This window comes from Myodes glareolus, chromosome 22, assembly GCF_982192425.1.
Source record: "Myodes glareolus chromosome 22, mMyoGla1.1, whole genome shotgun sequence".
Lineage (NCBI taxonomy): Eukaryota > Metazoa > Chordata > Mammalia > Rodentia > Cricetidae > Myodes > Myodes glareolus.
Window position 1 is genome coordinate 37,621,989 of NC_142047.1, and position 20,833 is coordinate 37,642,821.

Below are 20,833 nucleotides of genomic sequence, written 5' to 3' on the forward strand. Positions count from 1 at the left end.
TTTTCTACCTGTTCTGATTTCTGTCGTCACAAGGAAGCCTTTCTGGTGTCTGTGGTGGGATGGGAGGGTGTTGTCCTAGACCCGTGAGGATCCTGCTGCTGCAGTTCTCCACCAGCTTCTTTCCTGTGTGTTGGCTTTGTTTTTTGTTACATTTCCAGGTTTTCTCTCTAAAATCCGAATTACGAATCACAAACGGACAGTTAAATTCTGCTGTTCTAACTTTATTTAGCTTTAAAGTTCCATTAGAAGCTTTTAGCCAGGATACAAGTGGTTCTTTAGGCTTCTGCCTTTGGCAGTCAACACAAGTGCTTTATATTAATGAGATCTCTCTGACAACACACCAAGTTGGAGCAGAAGCTTCAATACCAGCTTCTTGGCATTTCCCTGCCCCAGTTGCCACCCTTTGGTGAAATGTTTTTGTGAACTTATCTCTCTTCCGGTACCACACAGGTCTACTACTTGCTGTCATTCTGAGACCCTATTGAATATCATGTCTGCATATGTTACAGATTGTAGCTGTGTTAGAACTTTACATATCTGTACTGAGTAAAGTGCTTCTGAGCCTAGACTGTCTAGGATTCAGATCCAGGAGATACAATTAGAAAATGTCATACTTCAATCACTAAAGGTCTGGCCTAGTTTTTTTATTCTTTTTTTTCTTTTTTTCCTTGTATCAGAAAACGTAGTATTTCTCATTGGCCACAGATGTTCCCATATCCTGGTATTTGGTTAGTCACAACAGCAGGAGGTTCTTTCTCTTACAAATAAAGGAAGAGAAATATGGATCTGGAGAGATGACTCAGAGGTCAAGAGCACTGACTGCTTCTTCCAGAGGTTCTGCCTGCAGTTCCCAGCAACCACGTAGTGGCTCACACCTGCCTGGATTGAGATCTGGTGCCCTCTCTGGCCTGCAGGGTCACATACAGGCAGAATGCTGTATACATACCAAATAAATACCTCTCCCTCCCTCCCTCCCCCCTCTATGTCTCTCTCTCTCTCTCTCTCTCTCTCTCTCTCTCTCTCTCTCTCTCTCTCTAGGAGTAGAATCCCTTATGCTAACTTTTCAGGTTTTCTTATTACATTTTTTTTGTGTTCACACACACACACACACACAGACACTTTCATGGCATGCATGCAGACGTCATTAAACAACTGACAGAAGTTTGTTTCTTCTACCATGTGAGTCTCAGGGATCATCAGGCCCAGCAGAGCTGCCTTTACCCACTGAACCATCTCAACATACTCTTTGCGTGAGCTTTAAAAAATACTTCTTATGGAGTTGAATTGAAATTCACAGAACATAAAATTAGCCCTTTAAAGGAAGAAAAAAATCATTAGTATTGGGTACATTCACAGTACTGTACAAATGTTGTCAATATTCTGTGACTCTGAAAGGGAACACCTTGGGCCTGATTCAGTGGGAAATGTGCTTGTTGCCGAGCCTTTTTCCCTGAGTTCGTAACCCACGTAATGGAAACCAAGAACTGACTCCTGTACGTTGTCTTCTGATCCACACATGTGCCGTGGCACCTGCACAATTAATAAGTAAATAAATAGATGTAATTTTTTTAAAAAAATAAAATGCAACCCCATGCCCCCTAAGAAATTATACCTGCCTCAGGTGTGTGTGTTTTTATGGACATCCAAAAGTATTGGTATCTACCTGTTTACCCACTGCTCGGTCTATATAATCTGTCTATAATATACACCCCTGGCTATGTAACTGATGTTCTGTCATTGCCTGAATCAGATCTAATATCTTACACTCATGGAGTAGCAATACTGTGTTGCTAAACAAAACCCTACTTTGAACAGATCTGGTTCACTCTTTTTTTTTTGTTTTTTTCCAGGATACTGTCAGAAAAGTACGCCATAGGAATAGTTTAATGAAAAATGCTGGTTGTATAACTGCTTGGAGAAATTCAGTAGCTCCCTAAAGAATTTAATTCTTATTCTAGAAAATAGAATTTGGTTTAAAGTTTGGGAAGTAAACGACAGGGCTAGTTATTAGTTTGGTGATAACAGATTTGTTCTGTCTAGGAACTTCATATGTTTATTTTTTTCTAGCTTTAAAGTCTTTTGTTCATTCTTTCCAATTTAGCTTTCACGAGAATGCCGAGCTGAAGTACAAAGGATCCTACACCAGCGTGCCATGGATGTTAAGCTGGATCCTGCCCTCCAGGATAAGTGCCTGATAGACCTTGGGAAATGGTGTAGTGAGAAAACAGAGACTGGGCAGGTTGGTGATGGAGCTTCCATTTGCTTCCCATAATCAGAATGTAGTGACTCATTTGTGTAAATTCCCCTGAGGTCCAATTCATTGTTTGCTGGTGTGATTTGTTATCTTTTTAGTGTTCTTTCAAGAAGAAACCCACCAGAGGTTTCTGTTTGTTTGCTTTTCTTTTTTTGCTTTTATGTAAGAATAGTTATATTTTTCATATGTTTTAATATTATGATTTTTTTATTAGAGCTGATTATTTTCCTTTGTGTAATGTTTAGAGCCAAGATAACTGGGGAGATGGCTCAGAGATTAAGAGCGTTTGTTACTCTTGCAGAGGACCCAGGTTCAATTCCTAGGACATACATGGTGGCTCACAACCGTCTGTAACTCCAGTTCCAGGGCATCTTCTGCCTTCTTTTGGCCTTCACAGGCCCTAGCATGTACATGTTGCACATACATACATTCAGAAAAAACACTTATGTATTTAAAATAATATAAAAATTTTTTAGAAAGAAATAAATCTTTTTTTATTAATTGATTTATTGAGCTCTACATTTTTCTCTGCTCCTCTCCCTGCCTCTTCCCTCCCCTTCAACCCTCTCCCAAGGTCCCCATGCTCCCAATTTACTCAGGAGATCTTATCTTTTTCTCTTTTCTACTTCCCATGTAGATTAGATCTATGTAAGTCTCTCTTAGTGACCTCATTGTTGTCTAAGTTCTCTGGGATTGTGGTTTGTAGGCTGGTTTTCTTTGCTTTATGTTTAAAAACCACCTATGAGTGAGTACATGTGATAATTGTCTTTCTGGGTCTGGGTTACCTCACTCAAAATAATGTTTTTTAGCTCCATCCATTTACCTACAAATTCAAGATGTCTTTTTTTTCTTGCTGTGTAGTACTTCATTGTGTGGATGTACCACATTTTCCTTATCCATTCTTTGATCAAAGGGCATTTAGGTTGTTTCCAGGTTCTGGCTATGACAAACAAAGCTGCTGTGAACATAATTGAGCACATGTCCTTGTGGCACAATCGAGCATCCTTTGGATATATACCCAAAAGTGGTATTACGGGGTCTTGAGGAAGGTTGTTTCTTAATTTTGTGAGAAATCACCACACTGACATCCAAAGGGGTTGTACCAGCTTGTATTCCCACCAGCAATGCAGAAGTGTTCCCTTTTCCCCACAACCTCTCCAGCATAAGTTGTCATCAGTGTTTTTGATCTTGGCCATTCTTGCAGGTGTAAGATGGAATCTCAGAGTTGTTTTGATTTGCATTTCTCTGATGACTAATGAAAATTACTAGAAAATGCTCTTGTTTAGCTTTCTGCTACCTCTGTCTAATAGAACAACAACAAAAATGTGCTGATGTAGAATCCCAGAAAAGGTTTTCTTCACACTGTTCTATAAGGTAAATCTTCAGAAATCCCAACTACATTGTGGCCCACAGCTATGAAACTAAACCTAGGGATGGAGTCCATGGATAAGATTTTCCTTGTTTACCTATTTTATTACTTGCAGAAGCTTGGTGCATTTTTTCTTTGAGTCATTCCCCCCACCCCAATTCTGGCTGTTGTAATTCCTCCAATCCTTCTCCTATCTTCCTTCCTATTCTAACAGAGTCCTGAAGAGTGGTCAGCATGTTGAGCCTGAGCTCTCAGCAGAGCGCTCTGCTGAGAAGTAGCTTTAGGAGAGTGACCTGGAACTGTCCTAACAATCCTAAGCAGCTGAATTGCATAGTGAATAGTAAGGCTGTACAAGGCAGCAGCAGCAACTCAGTGTCTAAAGCCCAGAGGAAATACCCTTTAGATAATAATAGTATGTGGTTAAAGAGTCTTGGGAAATAGCCCATCAGTTAAGAGCACTGGATTGTCTTCCATCACTCGTGTGGTAGCTCGCCACCATCTGTAAGTCCAGTTCTAAGAAATCTTAGAACTACGGGCCTCTGTTGCCCCACATGGCACACAGACATACATGCAGTCAAAACACTTTACACATAAACTAAATTTTTAGAATCGCCTACTAAAGTTTATAGGCTGAGGTTTACAGTTTGAAGATACCTGGCTACTTCTTGGTCCTCAGTGTACTTACTTGGCCTTCTCAGTCACTGTTATCAAGTAACATGTTACATCTTAGTTTTAATCAGATATAGCTTTTGTCGTTTAGTAAGGTGGTTTTAAAGGGGAGGCAAGGACAAAGGAGGCAGACACCGTGTCCCACCTTCCCTTGTTTGCTTCCATGACTGTACACTAAGGGCTTGCCTTCTTATGTTCAGGAGCTTGAGTGCCTCCAGGACCATCTTGATGACTTAGCTGTGGAATGCAGAGACATAGTGGGCAACCTCACCGAGTTAGAGTCTGAGGTAAGTGATAAGTAGTTCCCTGGAGGAGAGGTGCTGCCCCAGCCTGGCCATTATTACTTAGCTCTTTTGCTTCTGTACTCTTAAGAGTACAGATTGTCTGTCAGTCAAAAGAACCTAGTCAATCCTTCCCTGTTTACTTTATAAAGAAGCACATTGTGCTGAATCCTGACCCCTCCATCACAGCTCCAGGAAAGCTATCTGTACAGTTATCACTTACTAGACTGTTTCTCACTTGAGAAAAGATGGCTGCTGCACTTCAGGTCTCAGAATCCATTTAAAAGCAGTCTAAACAGTGATAGTCTCTTATCCCTAAATCTCTTTTAGTGAGGTCATTTCATACTGTTTGTTTTACATGAAAGATTGAATTATTGTTTTTCTCTGTTATACCCTGAAGCCTACTAAAATATAAAACTTGAGATTAAGAAGCCTCATAAGTGTAGACAGTACTGTTCAGAAGTACAGATATAGTAAAAGCTTTAAAGAACTTATTTACTCTACTATTATTGTCAGATAATCTCTCCTTTCTTTATTTTTGGTTTTGTTTGTTTTCTGAGACAGAGTTCTCCGTGTAGCCCTGGTCATCCTCTGCCTCCCAGGTTCTGGGATTAAAGGCATCGCCACTACCGCCCAGCACATTACCTCCCTTTTCTTATCTCTGCCTCTGCATTTGTTCAAGTTGATAAAAAGATTTGCCTGCCAGGTGCAATGGTACCCGCCTATAATGCCAGGTGCTACACACCTATAATGCCAGCTCAGGAGACAGAAGCAGGCAGATCTCTGTGAGTTCTAGCTGGGCTAGAACACACACACACACACACACACGCACACGCACACACGCACACACACACACACCCTATAGTGTCTTCTTCCTCTAAGCTTGACTTTTGTGAAGCAGAGTTATTAATCTATTTCATCTTCTACAGGATATCCAAATAGAAGCCTTGCTGATGAGAGCCTGTGAGCCTATAATTCAGAACTTTTGTCATGTAAGTGATGTCTGGGGGAACACGGGTTACTGACAGAACCAAATTCAATAGGACTTTGGGCCTCAAGAGTGTGGGGTTCACCCTGTCTTCAGCATACCCTACTCTCGAATAATAACCAGCTTTAGCAAATTTGGGGGTGGGAAGTTGGAACTGTAAATAGATTGAGGGAGGAGCCAACAGCTTGGGGAACCTTGATGATTATAGAGCTTGATCCCTGCAGTTAGTAGCACTCTGCACATGAGCAGGTATGTGGCTAACCAAAGTGGATGAGGTGGTTTTATAAGAAAAGAGACAGAGGCTTGAGAGATCTCTCAGAGGTTAAGAGCACTGGCTGTGCTTCCAGAGGTCCTGAATTCAGTTCTTGGCAACCACATGGTGACTCACAGCTATCTATAGTGGGTTCTGATGCCCTCTTTTGGTATAAAGGTGTACATGCAGATAGAGCACTCATATACATAAAATAAATAAATCTTAAAAAACAAAACAAAACAAAAGAGAAACTCCAGGGCACAGCTGAGTTGCTTCTCAGGAATTGTTAGCAATGGTAGTAGCTTTCTCTTCGAGCTGTCTCCATTACATCTCAATGCAAAGTGACTTCTTTTACTTTATTTCTTACTCCCTTTTTACCCAAATTGTAGGGGTCAAGTGCATTTAGTAACCCTTAACATCTGACTGCTAAGCCAGGCAGTGGTGGCGCATGCCTTTAATCCTAGCACCTGGGAGGCAGAGGCAGGCAGATCTCTGTGAGTTTGAGGCCAGCCTGGTCTACAGAGTGAGTTCCAGGACAGCACAAAGAAACACTATTTTTGAAGTGAGGGAACGGGGGGGGGGGGGTGGCTGGAGCAATGACTGCTTTTCCAAAGGACCCGAATTCAATTGCCAGTACCCACATGGCAGCTCACAGCTGTCTAGTTCCTGTTCCAGGGATCTGAAACTCTGACACAGACATGCATGGCAGCAAAACACCAAAGCACATAAAATAAAAGTAAATAAATCATTGAAAGGAAGAAAGAAAAAGAAACCTAATCTAAACCTTCTTTAAAAAAAAAAAATCTGACAGCTAGGTATTACCCCTAAGCCATTGCTGCCTCCCAGAAGGAAATAAGTAATAGTCCTCACAGTGGATGTTCTCGCTTCATGCATTTGCCACTGAATTTTTATCTTTACTGGTTTATCGGGTTTATTTGAAGAATTTATGCTGTATCTCTTTTTTTGAAGGCTTCTAGAATCACTTTTACTCACATTTTTCATGGATGGCGCTATAGATTATGTTGTTAATTATTACAAATATAGTGTGAATATGTGCTGTCTTTCCCAGGATGTGGCAGACAACCAAATAGATTCTGGGGACCTGATGGAGTGTCTGATACAGAACAAACACCAGAAGGACATGAATGAGAAGTGTGCCATTGGAGTCACTCACTTCCAGCTGGTCAGTCGATTTCCTGTCTGGCTGCTGGGGTGATTACTGAATATCTTCCTGCTTTGTAACAACCAAGAAGTTGTGCTCTTCTCATTATTTCCAGTTATGTGCTCTATTTAGAACTTCTCTCAGTAAATGTGACTTTTTTCAACTGTGGCCAGGCACTTACCTCAGCTCCTTAGCATTCAGTGACAGATGAGGCATAGTCCTAGAGAACATTCTCTGTAGAGGGGTAGAGACAAGAACAAGCAACTCCTGCTCTGGTTAATGCTCACATTAAGTGGTACTTAACATCACTGGAGTGTGTTGTTCTGTACAGTAGTCTAGATGGACCTCAATAGTCTGTACCCTGAGTCCTCTCTTTTGCTCTACTGTGTTCTTCTTTTTATCTCTTTGCCCCATTGTGTGCTGGAGGTTGAACCCAGGGGCTAACCTTACTAGCGGTTTTCTACTGAACTAAATCTCTACACTGCATATTCCCCCTTTTTTTCTTTTTAATTCATATAACTCAAATGTACCTACCATTTGAATAAGGTGCCTCTACCATAATCTTTGTAATAACAGGAAGGAAGCTAAGGGAGTTCTGTATGCAAGCACTTTGTGCAGGAAGGATAATTAGTCAGCTGAGGTAATAACCTCTATTGCTAACCAATAGACTGCTCAGAGCGTGTAGCCCACATGATTGCATTTCTTGCCATAGAATGTAGACTCTAGTAAAGGAAAGATGCCAGAACAAGTATAGTGTATATTATGGCTACACAATCTGGGCTGGTTCAAGGAAGAGAAACAAAACCAGGGCAGGAGTTGGGATGAAAGGACTGCAAGAGGAGATACTAAGGAATAGGACTACATAGAACCCCGAAGGAAATGCCCGTGGAAACTGTGAAGTTCTGCCAGAGAAACACTTTTGGCATAGTAAACCCAGATGTGTGATTTGAAGGACAGGACGACCAGTAAAGGGGGAGTCTCAACAGATTGCAAAATTCTCATGAGCAGTCTAGCCTCAACCTTGCTGTATAGCCAAGGTGACCTTGACCCTCCAGTTTTCCTGTGCTGTGGTATTATAGACATGTACCATCGTACCATCGTACCGGTTTTTTATGTGAAGCTGGGAATCAGTCCCAGAGCTTTGGGCATCTAGTGAAGCGCTCCGTGAACTGAGTTTCATCCTCAGCCTGGGCCAGACTTCTGGAAGCTTTATGCTAATATTAGCCATTGCTGTTAACCGTGGTTTGCCACAGAGCTGATTTTCTTTCACATCTTTTAGGTGCAGATGAAGGATTTTCGATTCTCTTACAAGTTCAAAATGGCCTGCAAGGAGGATGTGTTAAAACTTTGTCCCAACATAAAAAAGAAGTACGTGTCTTAATTGATCTGTCCTGCCTCCTGAAGTCTCCCTCAGCCTCTGAATGAGTATGTAGGGTATGGGGCAGCTTCCTGCTCTCTGGTGGTAATGGTCAGGCCACTCAACCCTGGCATTGTCTGCACAGACTATGGCCACAGCTCCCTCTCAGCCACATTTGGTCATGGATAATCTCAAAAGAAAAGCCCCTGCAGTAAGGGAATATTCTTGACTTTTTTTTTCAGCCTCAGTTTAGACTGCCTCTCTGAATCAGGTGTAGATGTCCTGAGAAGAGATAGTTGTTGAGTCGCCTTCTTCCCAGCACCTCCCCCAGTGCAGTGTCTCTGCAGAGGAGCACACAGCCTCACTGAAGTAGAGCTTTGGGAAATAAGTCGACCTCAACTCCCTTAGGAATTAGGCCTCAGTGAAGAATCTGATAGGTTTTGACAGCACAGCTGCCCAAATCTTACAAGTTGTTCTTGGTGGTGTGGGTGGACGGGGTGGGGAGTGTCTTAGTATACTAGAACACATTTTACCTTTTATGAACAGAGGCCAGATCCCCATTTTAGACAATTTATTTTTTCTGTATCTTTAGGGAATGTTTCACAGAATGTGAACGATAACAGCATTGTTCTTTCTGTGGTCATTATTGTTTCTAATAAACAAGTGTTGAATTGTCCCCACACATTCTCTGCCTGGCTTCTGAGGTGCAGTGGGCCGTGTTCTAAAGCCACAGAAAGTGCTTGAGACTGCAAATGTTTCAAACCCTGTGTAACCTTTTCCACTATATCTGTATACCATGACAGAGCCTGATTTATAAATTAGACATAGTAGGAAATTAATGGTAATTATTTATATGGGTATTTGGGGTGGCCACACATCTTTATTTCAGAACTCAGGAGACTGAACAGGAAGACTCTGAGGTCCAGGCCATTCTGGAGTGCATTGTGAGACCCTGATTGTTTTTCTTTCCTTTTTGTTTTAAGAAAAAAATTGAAACAATATACTATAATAAAAGTCATATGAGTATAGATACAATATCTTCTAGTCTGTAGTTCTACCAATCTTGACATACTTTTTTTTTCCTTTCAAATTCAGAACTTTTACCTTTTCAATTAAATGAGGTGATTCTTAGTGTTTATTTGACATCCAGATATGCCATACTATGGCATATTAACCTGGCCTTTTCAAGACATGGTTAATCAGAGGGACAGTTAAACTATTGAAAACAGCAGTGAAGATTACAAGAAAAACATTAAAAAACATAGTGTGCAAATATAAATATACATATATGAATTAATTAATTCTGGCCCCGTTCCAGCCCAGTGCCCTGGCATTTGCCCCACTGCAGACAGTCTTATGCCTTCTCCTTCCATGGCAGGGTTGATGTAGTGATCTGCCTGAGCACCACCGTGCGCAACGACACTCTGCAGGAAGTCAAGGAGCACCGGGTATCACTGAAGTGCCGCAAGCAACTCCGTGTGGAGGAGCTGGAGATGGTAATGCTTCCAGAGACAACAGGACCAGTGCTTAGCTGCAGAGGGACAGGGACAGGGAGATGGCTCCTGCTACCATTGTGAAGCGTGAGATGTAGTTACAATTCAAAATCTTTCTGTATGACATTAGCTGCTTCTTCACTGTTTTGAGTTTGGTTTTAAATGATAGAATATTTTTTTGCCACGTACCGCTAGAAGCCAAACTGGGATATATTCAAAGCATTTATAGTCATTGGATCAGTACTGTCCTCAGGGTCAGAAGATCTTAACTGTCCACTCATCTGTCCTTGACATCAGTTTCATCCTCCGGCTGCAGGACGGCTGCCAGAGGCAGCTGAACTACCTACTTCACTTTTCAGCTCCAGCAAGAAGGGGGGAAAGAGAAATCTCCCTTCACCTTGAAATAAAACGCCTTCCCTTAAATTTAGGTCTGTCAGCTTGGGGGCCGTGGTTACTCCCCACAAGACCCATCTGAGACAATTGGGGGGGCATATGACAACTAGTGCCTTCTCCACACTGCTGCCACCTATAGAGGTCATTCCTAGACAGTGTCCGGTCAGCAAATAAGTCTGTAAACCTCCCATCTTCAGGGGGCTAGAGAGACAGTGTACTGGTTAAGAGTACTTGCTACTCTACCAGAGGACCTGAGATCAGTTCTCAGCCCCCATCAGATGTCTCATGCCTGTTTGTAATTCCAGATGCAGGGCATCTTGACACCTCTGACCTTCTCAGGTACCTACATTCGTGTGCACATACCCACATCCAGGCATGCATAGCTACATGTGATTTAAAATAATAAAAGTAAATCTTTTTAAAAAATATATTGACATCTCTTGCTTAAAAATCACCTCCCTTCCCACATTGGCTCACTCATGCAGACGGAAGACATTCGTTTGGAACCAGATCTGTATGAAGCCTGCAAGAGTGACATCAAGAGCTACTGTTCTACAGTACAGTATGGAAATGCTCAGGTAACACTTCACTTTTATGTGTGTGTGTGTATGTGTGTGTGTGTACATATTTATGTATATATAATTTACATTATATATATATATATATATATAAAGTTTAATTTTGAGACAAGGTTTCTCTGTGTAGCCTTGGCTATCCTGGATCTCACTTTGTAGACCAGGCTGGCCTCGAACTGGAAGAGATCCGCCTGCCTCTGCCTCCCAAGTGCTAGGATCTAGGATTAAAGGTGTGCACCACCACCTGCCCCATTTTTGTTTTTAAGATATCGGAGGTCAAGTTAAGCAATCATTATTGCAGTCAGTTTCTCACTGCTGAGACAAGGCCTGCCACATCCTAATCAGCTTAATTATCCTGCTGGGCGGTTCTAGATTGCTTTTCCCAGCTGCTGCCAGGCAACTCCTCTGTACCCTCTCTGCCTTGCCTTGTCTACCGAGTAAGTTCCTGGTATTCATTTCGGTATTTCTTCTCTATAGCTTCTCCAGTAACTCCACATCCGATATTCGCCCCATGCTCCACTGCACAGTTCATTTGTCCGTCCTTCCTTCCTTCTTTCCTTCTTTCTTGTTTTCTCTTGTTTTGTTTTGTTGCTGCTGCTGTTGTTTTGTTCTGTTTTTTGTTTTTGTTTTTGTTTTTTTTGAGACAGAGTTTCTCTGTGTAGTCCTGACTGTTCTGGAACTGGCTCTGTAGACCAGGTTGGGCTCGAACTCAGAAATCCATCTACCTCTGCCTCCTGAGTGCTGGTTGGGATTAAAGGCACGTGCCACCAGTGCCCGGCTTCATGAATTTGTTTTTTGGTTTTTGTTTTTTTTAAGTATCTGCTCTCTCAGCTGCCTAGGACCTTGCTCTGGTGCTTTAGCCTTTAAGATGCTTTCTTTTTTCTGTCTTGTCTAAGTAGTTGCCAATGCACAGTTTGAGTCCTTTCTCTCTCTCTCTCTCTCTCTCTCTCTCTCTCTCTCTCTCTCTGTAGTTAATCTTTCTTTTAGATTTGCTTTGTTTGATCTATAATTTCAGTGGGAATGAGACCAGACAGGGTCTCAACTTTGTCATGGAGAACAGGGTCTTCCTCTAATACTGCTCTGCTTTTCCTTTTTCCTGGAATTCCGGGGACAGGTGGTGCACCCAGGTCTGTCCCCAGTGTCCTTCTTCACCTTTATCTTAATGTTTTCCAGCCTTGGTTACTCTGTCTCTGTGTTGCATTTGAGGTAATTGCTCATCTTCTGTTACCCAGCATACTAATTTGTTTGTTGTCAGTTCTCTTTCTTTTCTTTCTTTCATTTTTAAATCCTTCTCATTTTAATTGTTTGGATAGGAATGTGCTATACCACTGTTTGGGCTTTTCATTTTCTAAATCGTTGCTTGCTTCTTTTCATAATTACCTGGTCTAGATTCTTTATCATTTCTTATATCATTTTCTATATTGTACCAAAGACATTACATATATTTTTGCTTTTTTTTTCCTTTGACCTATTAGCTTTCCCCCTCAGGTTTGAGTCCTTTGTTTATGTTTCTTTTCTTAAGGTGTCAGTGTGTTTTATCTAGTTGGTGGTTCCTGGTTGTCCTTAAGTCCTTCAGAGAGATGTCATGGCTTCATGTGAGAGCCCTGGCAGATTATGGATTTTTATCTAAGATTTAGAATAGTGAGTAGGTTGCTTCAATATATACCAACCCCAGCATTCAATATAGACTGTCCCGTGGTACTTTTTATATTGCCGCTCAACCTTTTCTGTCTTAGCTTTTCATAGTTTTCATGTTATTTGTCATGGAGGATTGGGTCCAATTCATACTTAGCATCTAATACCATTCTTATAAAATATAAGTTGAGTTTAATTGAATCTCTAGAAGACTACCTGCTCTCTAGTCAGAATAGTCAGTGAAATGTGTGGCTGAACAAAGTAGAAGGAACTAGAAAACCTAAGTGGATTTCCTTTTCCAGTACAGCCTGCTGATCACCCTGATTTTTGTCATTTGGTCCACTATTGGCTCTCGGGTTATAAATCCATGAGTATAATTCTCCTTAATGAGAAAATCCTTAATCCTATTCCTGGAATTAGAAACAAAAGATCTTGGGAAAGGAAAACAGTGTCATTCATTGAAATACGTGTTGCAGTCAAAATAGATGTGTTTCAATCCCTCATGCTTTCTAACTCAACCATAACTCTTAACGTCATAGATTATTGAATGTCTGAAGGAAAACAAGAAGCAGCTGAGCACCCGCTGCCACCAGAGAGTATTTAAGCTTCAGGAGACAGAGATGATGGACCCAGAACTAGACTACACACTCATGCGAGTCTGCAAGCAGATGATTAAGGTAAGGAACAAGTGTGACCCAAGTGACAGTAACAGCATGAACCCTTTCCATTGTATCCTGTTAAACATGGCTGCCATGGTGATTTCCCCAGCTGTGGTCTGTAGTCAGTAGCATTGCCTTCACCTGCCAGTTTGTGGATTTTTGAGCCTCCAGAATCTCTGGTATGGAGCGGACAGTGTCCATAAGCCCTCCAGGCATTGTGGATGCTGTCCGAGTTGGAAAATCACAGAGCTGAGCTAATAGTTGGCCAGGATGGGTGTGCTGATAAAGCCACAGTCCAGAGTCTTCACCAAACCTCTCCCACACTCAAGATGTTTCTTTTTTTCAAGATTTTTTAAATTTTACTTTATATGTATAAGTCTTTTGCTTGCATATATGAATGGGCACCATATACATGCCTAAGACCACTGAGGTCTAAGAGGGCATTGGGTTTCCTAGAACTTTAGTAAGATGGCACATGAGTGCTGGGAGCCAAACCCAGGTACTCTGCAAGAACAATAAGTGCTCTTAACCACTGAGCCATGTGTTTGTTTCCATTCGCACATTCTTTTTCTTCAAGTGATCCTCCAGTGAATGTTCTTAACCTGCCTGTATATACAAAGAAATTAAACTGGGGCTGGAGAGATGACTCAGTGGTTAAGAGCATTGCCTGCTCTTCCAAAGGTCCTGAGTTCAATTCCTGGCAACCAAATGGTGACTCACAACCATCTGTAATGAGGTCTGGTGCCCTCTTCTGGCCTGCAGACATACACACAGACTCTTGTATCCATAATGAATAAATAAATAAATATTAAAAAGAAATTAAACTTAAAAATGCAAAGAAATTTTAATAAAACTGTGCATTTCAGCTTCCCTTTAATAAACAGTGCTGATCCTATCAATAAATGTTTGTGAGGATGTAATGTTTATTTATTTGTATGTGCGTGCATGCATGTGCCAAAGAAAAGGGGAAAGGGATGGGGGGAGAGCATGAACCCTAAAACAAGCAAGGGAAACTTGGTGCTGAAGTGTCCTAGCAGAGTCTGAGACACTGTGATGCAGACACTCAGGATAACAAATAGAGATGGGGTTCATTACCAGACAAAACTGAGCTCTTATTTAGGGACAGTGGTAGAGTATAGGAACCAACCTCACATGCTTGGTAGATTTCAGCCCCTATAACTTAAACCACGTGGATCCTTACCCCAGATCCCTGTTCATGTGGGTTAATAGTTGTTATTTCCTAAATTCTGTGGTTGGGTAGGTAAGGCTTGGGGGCTGGATAGCACCTGGTCTAGTGTTACATTCGTACTTACACATTAATCGCACTTTTGAGGTGGCCTCTACTGTGACATAACCATAGTAACCAGCTAAACCCATGCAGAATGTAACCAGTGTTTGCAGGGAGAAATGTGAAAAATGTTGGCTGTAGGGGAAAAGGTAAACAAGGGACCCTAAGTCTGGCACCTACTGATGCCTTTGTCTGTAACTTTTATGTTTTCATGAATTCCAGGTAGATGTAAAAGCAATCACAGATAGATTAGTTGCTAGTTTAGGATAAGTTTTTTCATATAATTTTGTTTTCTTTGCAGCGGTTCTGTCCAGAAGCAGATTCCAAAACCATGTTACAGTGCTTGAAGCAAAATAAAAACAGTGAATTGATGGATCCCAAATGCAAACAGATGATAACCAAGCGCCAGATCACCCAGAACACAGGTACCATCCTGGCTCTGCTCTCCTGGGCTCACGGAGTGTAGCCCACATGAACTGGCCAGACATGTTACCTATGGGTGCCATGTAGCTCATGGATTTGAAGAGAGGAAGGAGCAGAGCCTGCATATGAGCTGTGTACCCCTCCTCCTTTGAAGCCTACCCAGGAAATTAGAACGAAGGTCAGGGAAGAGCGCTGAAGATCTAAACAGCTACTCTTGAAAGTCATAGAGGAGGAGTCAGCACAGGGTTTCCAGGAAAGGGAATTCTACAGGTTTACTCAGACTTCATGAGCATGGCCAGTTGTTTTCAGAAGGGAAATTTCAGCTCTTGACTAGGAAAGCTTGTAGCTTAGTGGACAAAAGTATTGTTTCTGTCATGGCACCTTCAAAATTATCTGTTATTGGCAAGGTTTCTGTTGTCTGCTTTAATATTGACCAGAAAGTCCTGCAGAGCTGCTGCAGAGAGGAAGGATCCTGAGAAGCAGGGATGTGCTCTTGAACTGAGTTGCATTGCTTATTAGCAACAGGGGGAAGATAGTTGTGCACAGTTAATCCCAGCACTTGAGAGTTGAGGCAGGATGATTGTGAAATCCATGTAAATGTTACAAGAAATATAACAAGAAAGCCTACCACCGTGTCTTCCCTACTATGAACGGATATATTCCTTGAACTTCAAGAAGGCCTTCCTTCCTTTAAGAGCTACACCAGTCCTGGCATGATAGCTCATATACCATTTACTAACATAACAGATTGGTGTTTATAGTCATGACTATTTGTAGTATTATTAATTAAAAACTCAGAGATAGATATTGGGGTTCAACCTGAAGGTCAGAAAAGCAAAGCAGCCAGTCACTGGTTCTTACCTCTACCTCAGTCTGAAATGTCTATCCTGCCTCCAGGAATCTCAGAATGAGACTGAGTGTGAGAGCTGTCTCCTCTCATCCTCTCTAGTTTTGGGATTAAGGGCATTCACCACTACTGCCCAGTTTCTATGGCAAACTAGTGTGGCTACTAGGACACTGGTATGTGTCATCACTGCCCAGTCTGTAAAGCTGATCTATAATATGCCCCCCCTTTGAAAGGTAAATTCCAAAAATTTGTGAAAATTCATAGGTGAACCATTTTACCATATACTGATATGTTTTTACTCTAGATTACCGCTTAAACCCTGTGCTAAGAAAAGCCTGCAAAGCCGACATTCCTAAATTCTGTCATGGTATCCTAACCAAGGCAAAGGATGATTCGGAGCTGGAAGGTCAAGTCATCTCATGCCTCAAGCTGAGATACGCTGACCAGGTACACTGACTGGGCTCTCTACAGAGCTGGAGATGAGCATTTTCTCCGTGGCCATCACCGGCATTTTCCTGTTGTCCTAAGACCTTTTTTGCCTTCCTCTAAGCTGGGTTGTGAGGGCTCATATAAAAAACTGATGCTCTCGGGTGCGCTAATGTGTTTCCCTTTGTCATCTCCAGCGCCTGTCTTCAGACTGTGAGGACCAGATCCGCATCATCATCCAGGAGTCCGCTCTAGATTACCGTCTGGATCCTCAGCTCCAGCTGCACTGCTCAGATGAGGTAAGCCATGCTTGCAAGGGAGGGCTTCCCAGAAGAGGTGACTGGAGAAAATTCTTTTCTGTACTTTCTTCCTGACTGTGGTTCCTTACAGGCCTGTCTTCTGGGTAACAGTGAGCTGGACTTGGCATCAGTTTCCTTCTCTACAGTATTGCGTCCACATTTGTCTATTAAATAAGAGTATTTTATTACTTCTACACGTAGTGCAGTCCTCCCTTAGTATTCTGGATGACCATTCAGAACCCCTCAAGACTTACCAGAAAAGTAGAAGTGCTCTCCTAATGACTAAGTGCCTGTCCTTGGAAATTAATTTGTCTTCCTGGCTAGAAAAGGCCACTTCAGGAGCCCTGTGTAGACTCTTAAAACTGTCCAAAGAAAGTGTTTACTCTCTTCTCTGGAGATCATGTTTGGGAAGTCTGAGGGTGCATGTCACATGCAGTGGATGCCAAGTTGTAAACCTGAGCCGGGTGTTAAGTGTTTGTTTTTAGTATTTTCCTTGGGTATTTGACCCTTCCTCCTGTGGAGTAGCCTCCTTTCATGACAAGTCCCGGAACAATGCACCTCTTTCTGAAGTGACGGCCTCTGAAATATGAAAAGAGAACAGAGCTTGGCGTCTGTCACTGAGTGCAGATGCAGGAGTGCACACTCCACTAGGAAGCTGCTCCAGAAGCCTGGACACAACTGGGAGAATCCACATTGATACCTAGGGACCCGGTTTCTCACCTGTATCTGAGGAGTAGACCTATTCAGAGTCAGCAACAGGCACCAAGTATTCCAGGCTGATTGGACGGGGTTGATCGTCTCTGGAAGCCAGTTGTTCTCAGTAGGGTGGCCCTGTTTTCTTGTCTCCTGAGCAGATTGCCAACCTGTGTGCTGAAGAAGCAGCAGCCCAGGAGCAAACGGGCCAAGTGGAAGAATGCCTCAAGGTTAACCTGCTCAAGATCAAGACAGAGCTGTGTAAAAAGGTAGGCACGCCCTCATCCTTGCCTATCTCCTGCCTTCTTTTCTGTTTTTCCTTTTGATTCCCTTCTACTATTTATTGGAAGAGAATCATCGATTAATGAATGGTCTAGGACCATATTACGGTTTGAAAAGAGGTAACAGCATAGAATGATAGGTAAGAAGGCTTATATTTCATATTTGAATACATTTTTCCCCTGATTTTTCAAGACAGGGTTTCTCTTTGTAGCCCTGATTGTTCTGAACTCACTGTGTAGACCAGGCTACCCTTGAACTCAGAGATCCACCTGCATCCTGAGTGCTGGCATTAAAGGCATGCACCACCATGCCCAGCTTATTTTTGATGACTAAGGAGTTGGTATTATAGCATTAAAAGGAAGAAGAGATAAGGGAAATGTGGATATATCTTTCTCTGCTAAAAGTGTTCAAGTCCACATTTTGAGAAATGGTAAGAGCTAGTTAAAAACCAAATCCAAGCTTGTGGTGCACATGTTTATTCCCAGCACTTGGGGAGGCAGAGGCAGGTGAATCTCTGAGTTTTAGGCCAGCCTGGTCTACAGCAAGGACAGCCAAGGTTGATTAGGGAGACCCAAGTAAATAAAAAAAGAACCTACTCCATACATTTTCTTGATCACAAATGAACCTGTATGACTAAACCGAATTTTTAAACAATATTTGGGCTTTGTGGAGATGTTTTTGAGGTTTTGTTGTTGTTGTCTTAAAGAACTTTCTATTGAAAACAAACTAATTTTTATTAAGAACTCATTTCTGCGGCTTGGTGAAGTTCAGTAGTAGAGTGCTTGCCTATTCCTACAATCAGCCCCCATCATCACAAGAGAAAAAGTAAAGGAAAAAAACACTTGCCACCAAGTCTGACAGCTTGGTCCCAGAACACATATGGTGGAAGGAAAGAACAGACTCAAAGTTTTCTTCTGACTTCTGCAAACATATACACAAAATAAACAAACATAATAATAATTTTAAAAATTCCGGGGCTGGAGAGATGGCTCAGAGGTTAAGAGCACTGACTGCTTCTTCTGAAGGTCCTGAGTTCAGTTCCCAGCCCAGTAACTCACAACCACCTTGATTGAGATCTGGTGCCCTGTTCTGGCCTTCAGGGACACATGCAGGCAGAATACAATACATGCTAAATAAATAAATCTTAGCAGGGGGAGCACTGACTGCTCTTCCAGAGGACCCGGGTTCAATTTCCAGCACCCACATGGCAGCTCACAACTGTCTGTAAGTCTCCCAGCACTCATGGCAAAGCACAATTTTAAAAAAGTCAGCTGGGCGTGGTGGCTCACACCTTTAATTCTATCACTTCCGAGGCAGAGGCAGGTGGAAATCTCTAAGAGAAGAGACAAACATTTGTGGTCTGTCTTTGCTTCCTCTAATTGCGCTGTGCATAAAGAAAGTATCTGTGGAATTGAATTTAGTTCTACTGTGTTTATATCCCTCTTGCTCAGGACGTCTTTAAACTCAGATAATTAAAAAGACAGAAATGGGGCTGGGGAAATGATGGAGTAGTTGCGAGCACTTGCTTTTCTTCCTGCAGTCCTTTTCCTAGCAGCTGTGTCAGACAGCTCACAACCACCTGTAAGTCCAATTTCAGGGGACCCTGTGCCCTCTGGCCTCCACAGATAACCCACATGTACGACATACCCACACACATGCACATAAAGTTAATGAAAATAAATCTTTTTTTAAGGGCATGTATATGTAAAGTAGAACATTTTATAAACAAACATACCTTTATTTAGTTCAGAAATTAAGATTTTTTTTTTAATTATGTGTTGTCTGCATGTGGGTATGTGCAGGAAGCCAGAGGCATCGGATGCCTTGACTGCTGGAACCCAACTCAGGTCCTCTGGAAGAGCAGCAAGTGCTCTTACCACTGAGCCGTTTCTCTAGCCTCTTGATTGAGAAGTGGCATTTGAAGGTTAGACTAATAGGTTGTATATTAAAGTTCTCAATCCTCAGTCTCAGTCAGTCTAATTTTTGAATTTCACATTGTTTATTTTTCCTAAAGTAACAGAGTAAGTATTATATCAAAAAAATACAAACATGTAGGTATTTTAAAATAAGGTGGCAGACCAAATGCCAAGAACTCCTGCCTGGTCATTCAATCTTGTACATACTGTTCTTAGCTTTCTTTAGCTCCTATTGTATTCCTCAGAGGTAGCTAGCAAGTTAAACCAGGTTCCAGAAGTCTGCGTTCTGTGCATATATGGCGACATTACCACCCGCCTGTGCCAGAGTACTTTGTAGTTCATCTTCCCCCTTTGGTCTGTTTGTTTGCATGTTCTGTAGAGTATTACAGCCAGCAGATTGGATAGATTTCCTCTACAAAGCTCTTTCCACAATGAACTTCCCTTTTCAGGAAGTGTTAAACATGTTGAAGGAGAGCAAAGCAGACATTTTTGTGGACCCAGTTCTTCACACAGCATGTGCCTTGGACATTAAACACCACTGTGCAGCCATCACCCCTGGCCGAGGGCGTCGTAAGTAATATTTATTGCTCTGTCCCTGTCTGAACTCCTTTGTACTCGAACGCTGCCTTTGAGTAACCTACAGCTACTCTGACTGTGTCTGTAGCCCAGCCATATACAACCTCTCCTGGATGTCTGCTAGATGGTAAGCAAGGCTTTGGTGGCAGTGAATTTGGGACTAATTTTGCAGGTTTGAACTAGCCAGAGCCAAAGATTTAGTGAAAAGGGAAATTTGAGTTATTTATTAGGGAATCAAAAATTCAGTTACAGCTAAGCATAGTGGTGTACACCTTTAGTCCCAATACTTGGGAGCCAGAGACAGGCAGATCTCTTTGAGTTCAAGGCCAGACTAGTCTCTATAGAGATTTCCTAGACATTCAGGGCTACACAGAGAGACCCTGTCTCAAAAAAAAAAAAAAAATTAAATCATGACCATGTCCTCTTTCCTGCACTGAGCCCCCTGGGTCTATAATGGGACAATGGCAGCTTCTTGGTGTCTGAAACCAGGGACACCCAGTGAAAATAAGAGGTGTGAAAAGGTTGTGGGCAGCTGACACTGGAAGTCACACTCCTCACCAGTGGGATCTTGAGCAAGGTTCCCAGAAAGAATTTGACTTTGTTGGTCCTGATGAGCTGAGTTCTGAGGTGCTTGGGAATCTTCTCCCTGAAATTACAGAATTGTTTCTGTACCGTTGCAGACTTCTTATATTTGCTTCCACAGAGATGTCCTGCCTAATGGAGGCCTTGGAAGATAAGCGGGTGAGGTTACAACCAGAGTGCAAAAAGCGCCTCAATGACCGAATTGAAATGTGGAGTTATGCCGCCAAGGTAAGGAGCAAGAAAGCCTCTGACGTGGCAGCCTCTTCTGCCAGTTTACATCTTTGTGGTGTGCATCACTGTCTTACCTTTGATAGAAATCTGACAGTAGATAGACTCCAAAATGAGGCTGGCAGGGGTGCACACCTTTAATCCCAGCACTCAGGAGGCAAAGGTGGGCAGATATCTGAGTTCGA

General features: G+C 42.2%; 1 protein-coding gene across 1 annotated transcript in view; it reads left to right on the forward strand.

Moving 5' to 3' along the window:
* The window catches only part of Glg1 (golgi glycoprotein 1), a 98,206-nt gene that overhangs the window by 70,901 nt on the left and 6,472 nt on the right, over positions 1 to 20,833 (forward strand). The window contains 14 exon segments of the mRNA XM_048437243.3: positions 2,102 to 2,239; positions 4,493 to 4,579; positions 5,503 to 5,565; positions 6,884 to 6,997; positions 8,256 to 8,344; positions 9,712 to 9,829; positions 10,705 to 10,797; positions 12,969 to 13,106; positions 14,678 to 14,801; positions 15,951 to 16,093; positions 16,270 to 16,371; positions 17,226 to 17,333; positions 19,712 to 19,832; positions 20,542 to 20,648. Of these exon segments, the coding sequence (XP_048293200.3) occupies positions 2,102 to 2,239; positions 4,493 to 4,579; positions 5,503 to 5,565; positions 6,884 to 6,997; positions 8,256 to 8,344; positions 9,712 to 9,829; positions 10,705 to 10,797; positions 12,969 to 13,106; positions 14,678 to 14,801; positions 15,951 to 16,093; positions 16,270 to 16,371; positions 17,226 to 17,333; positions 19,712 to 19,832; positions 20,542 to 20,648 (1,545 nt within the window).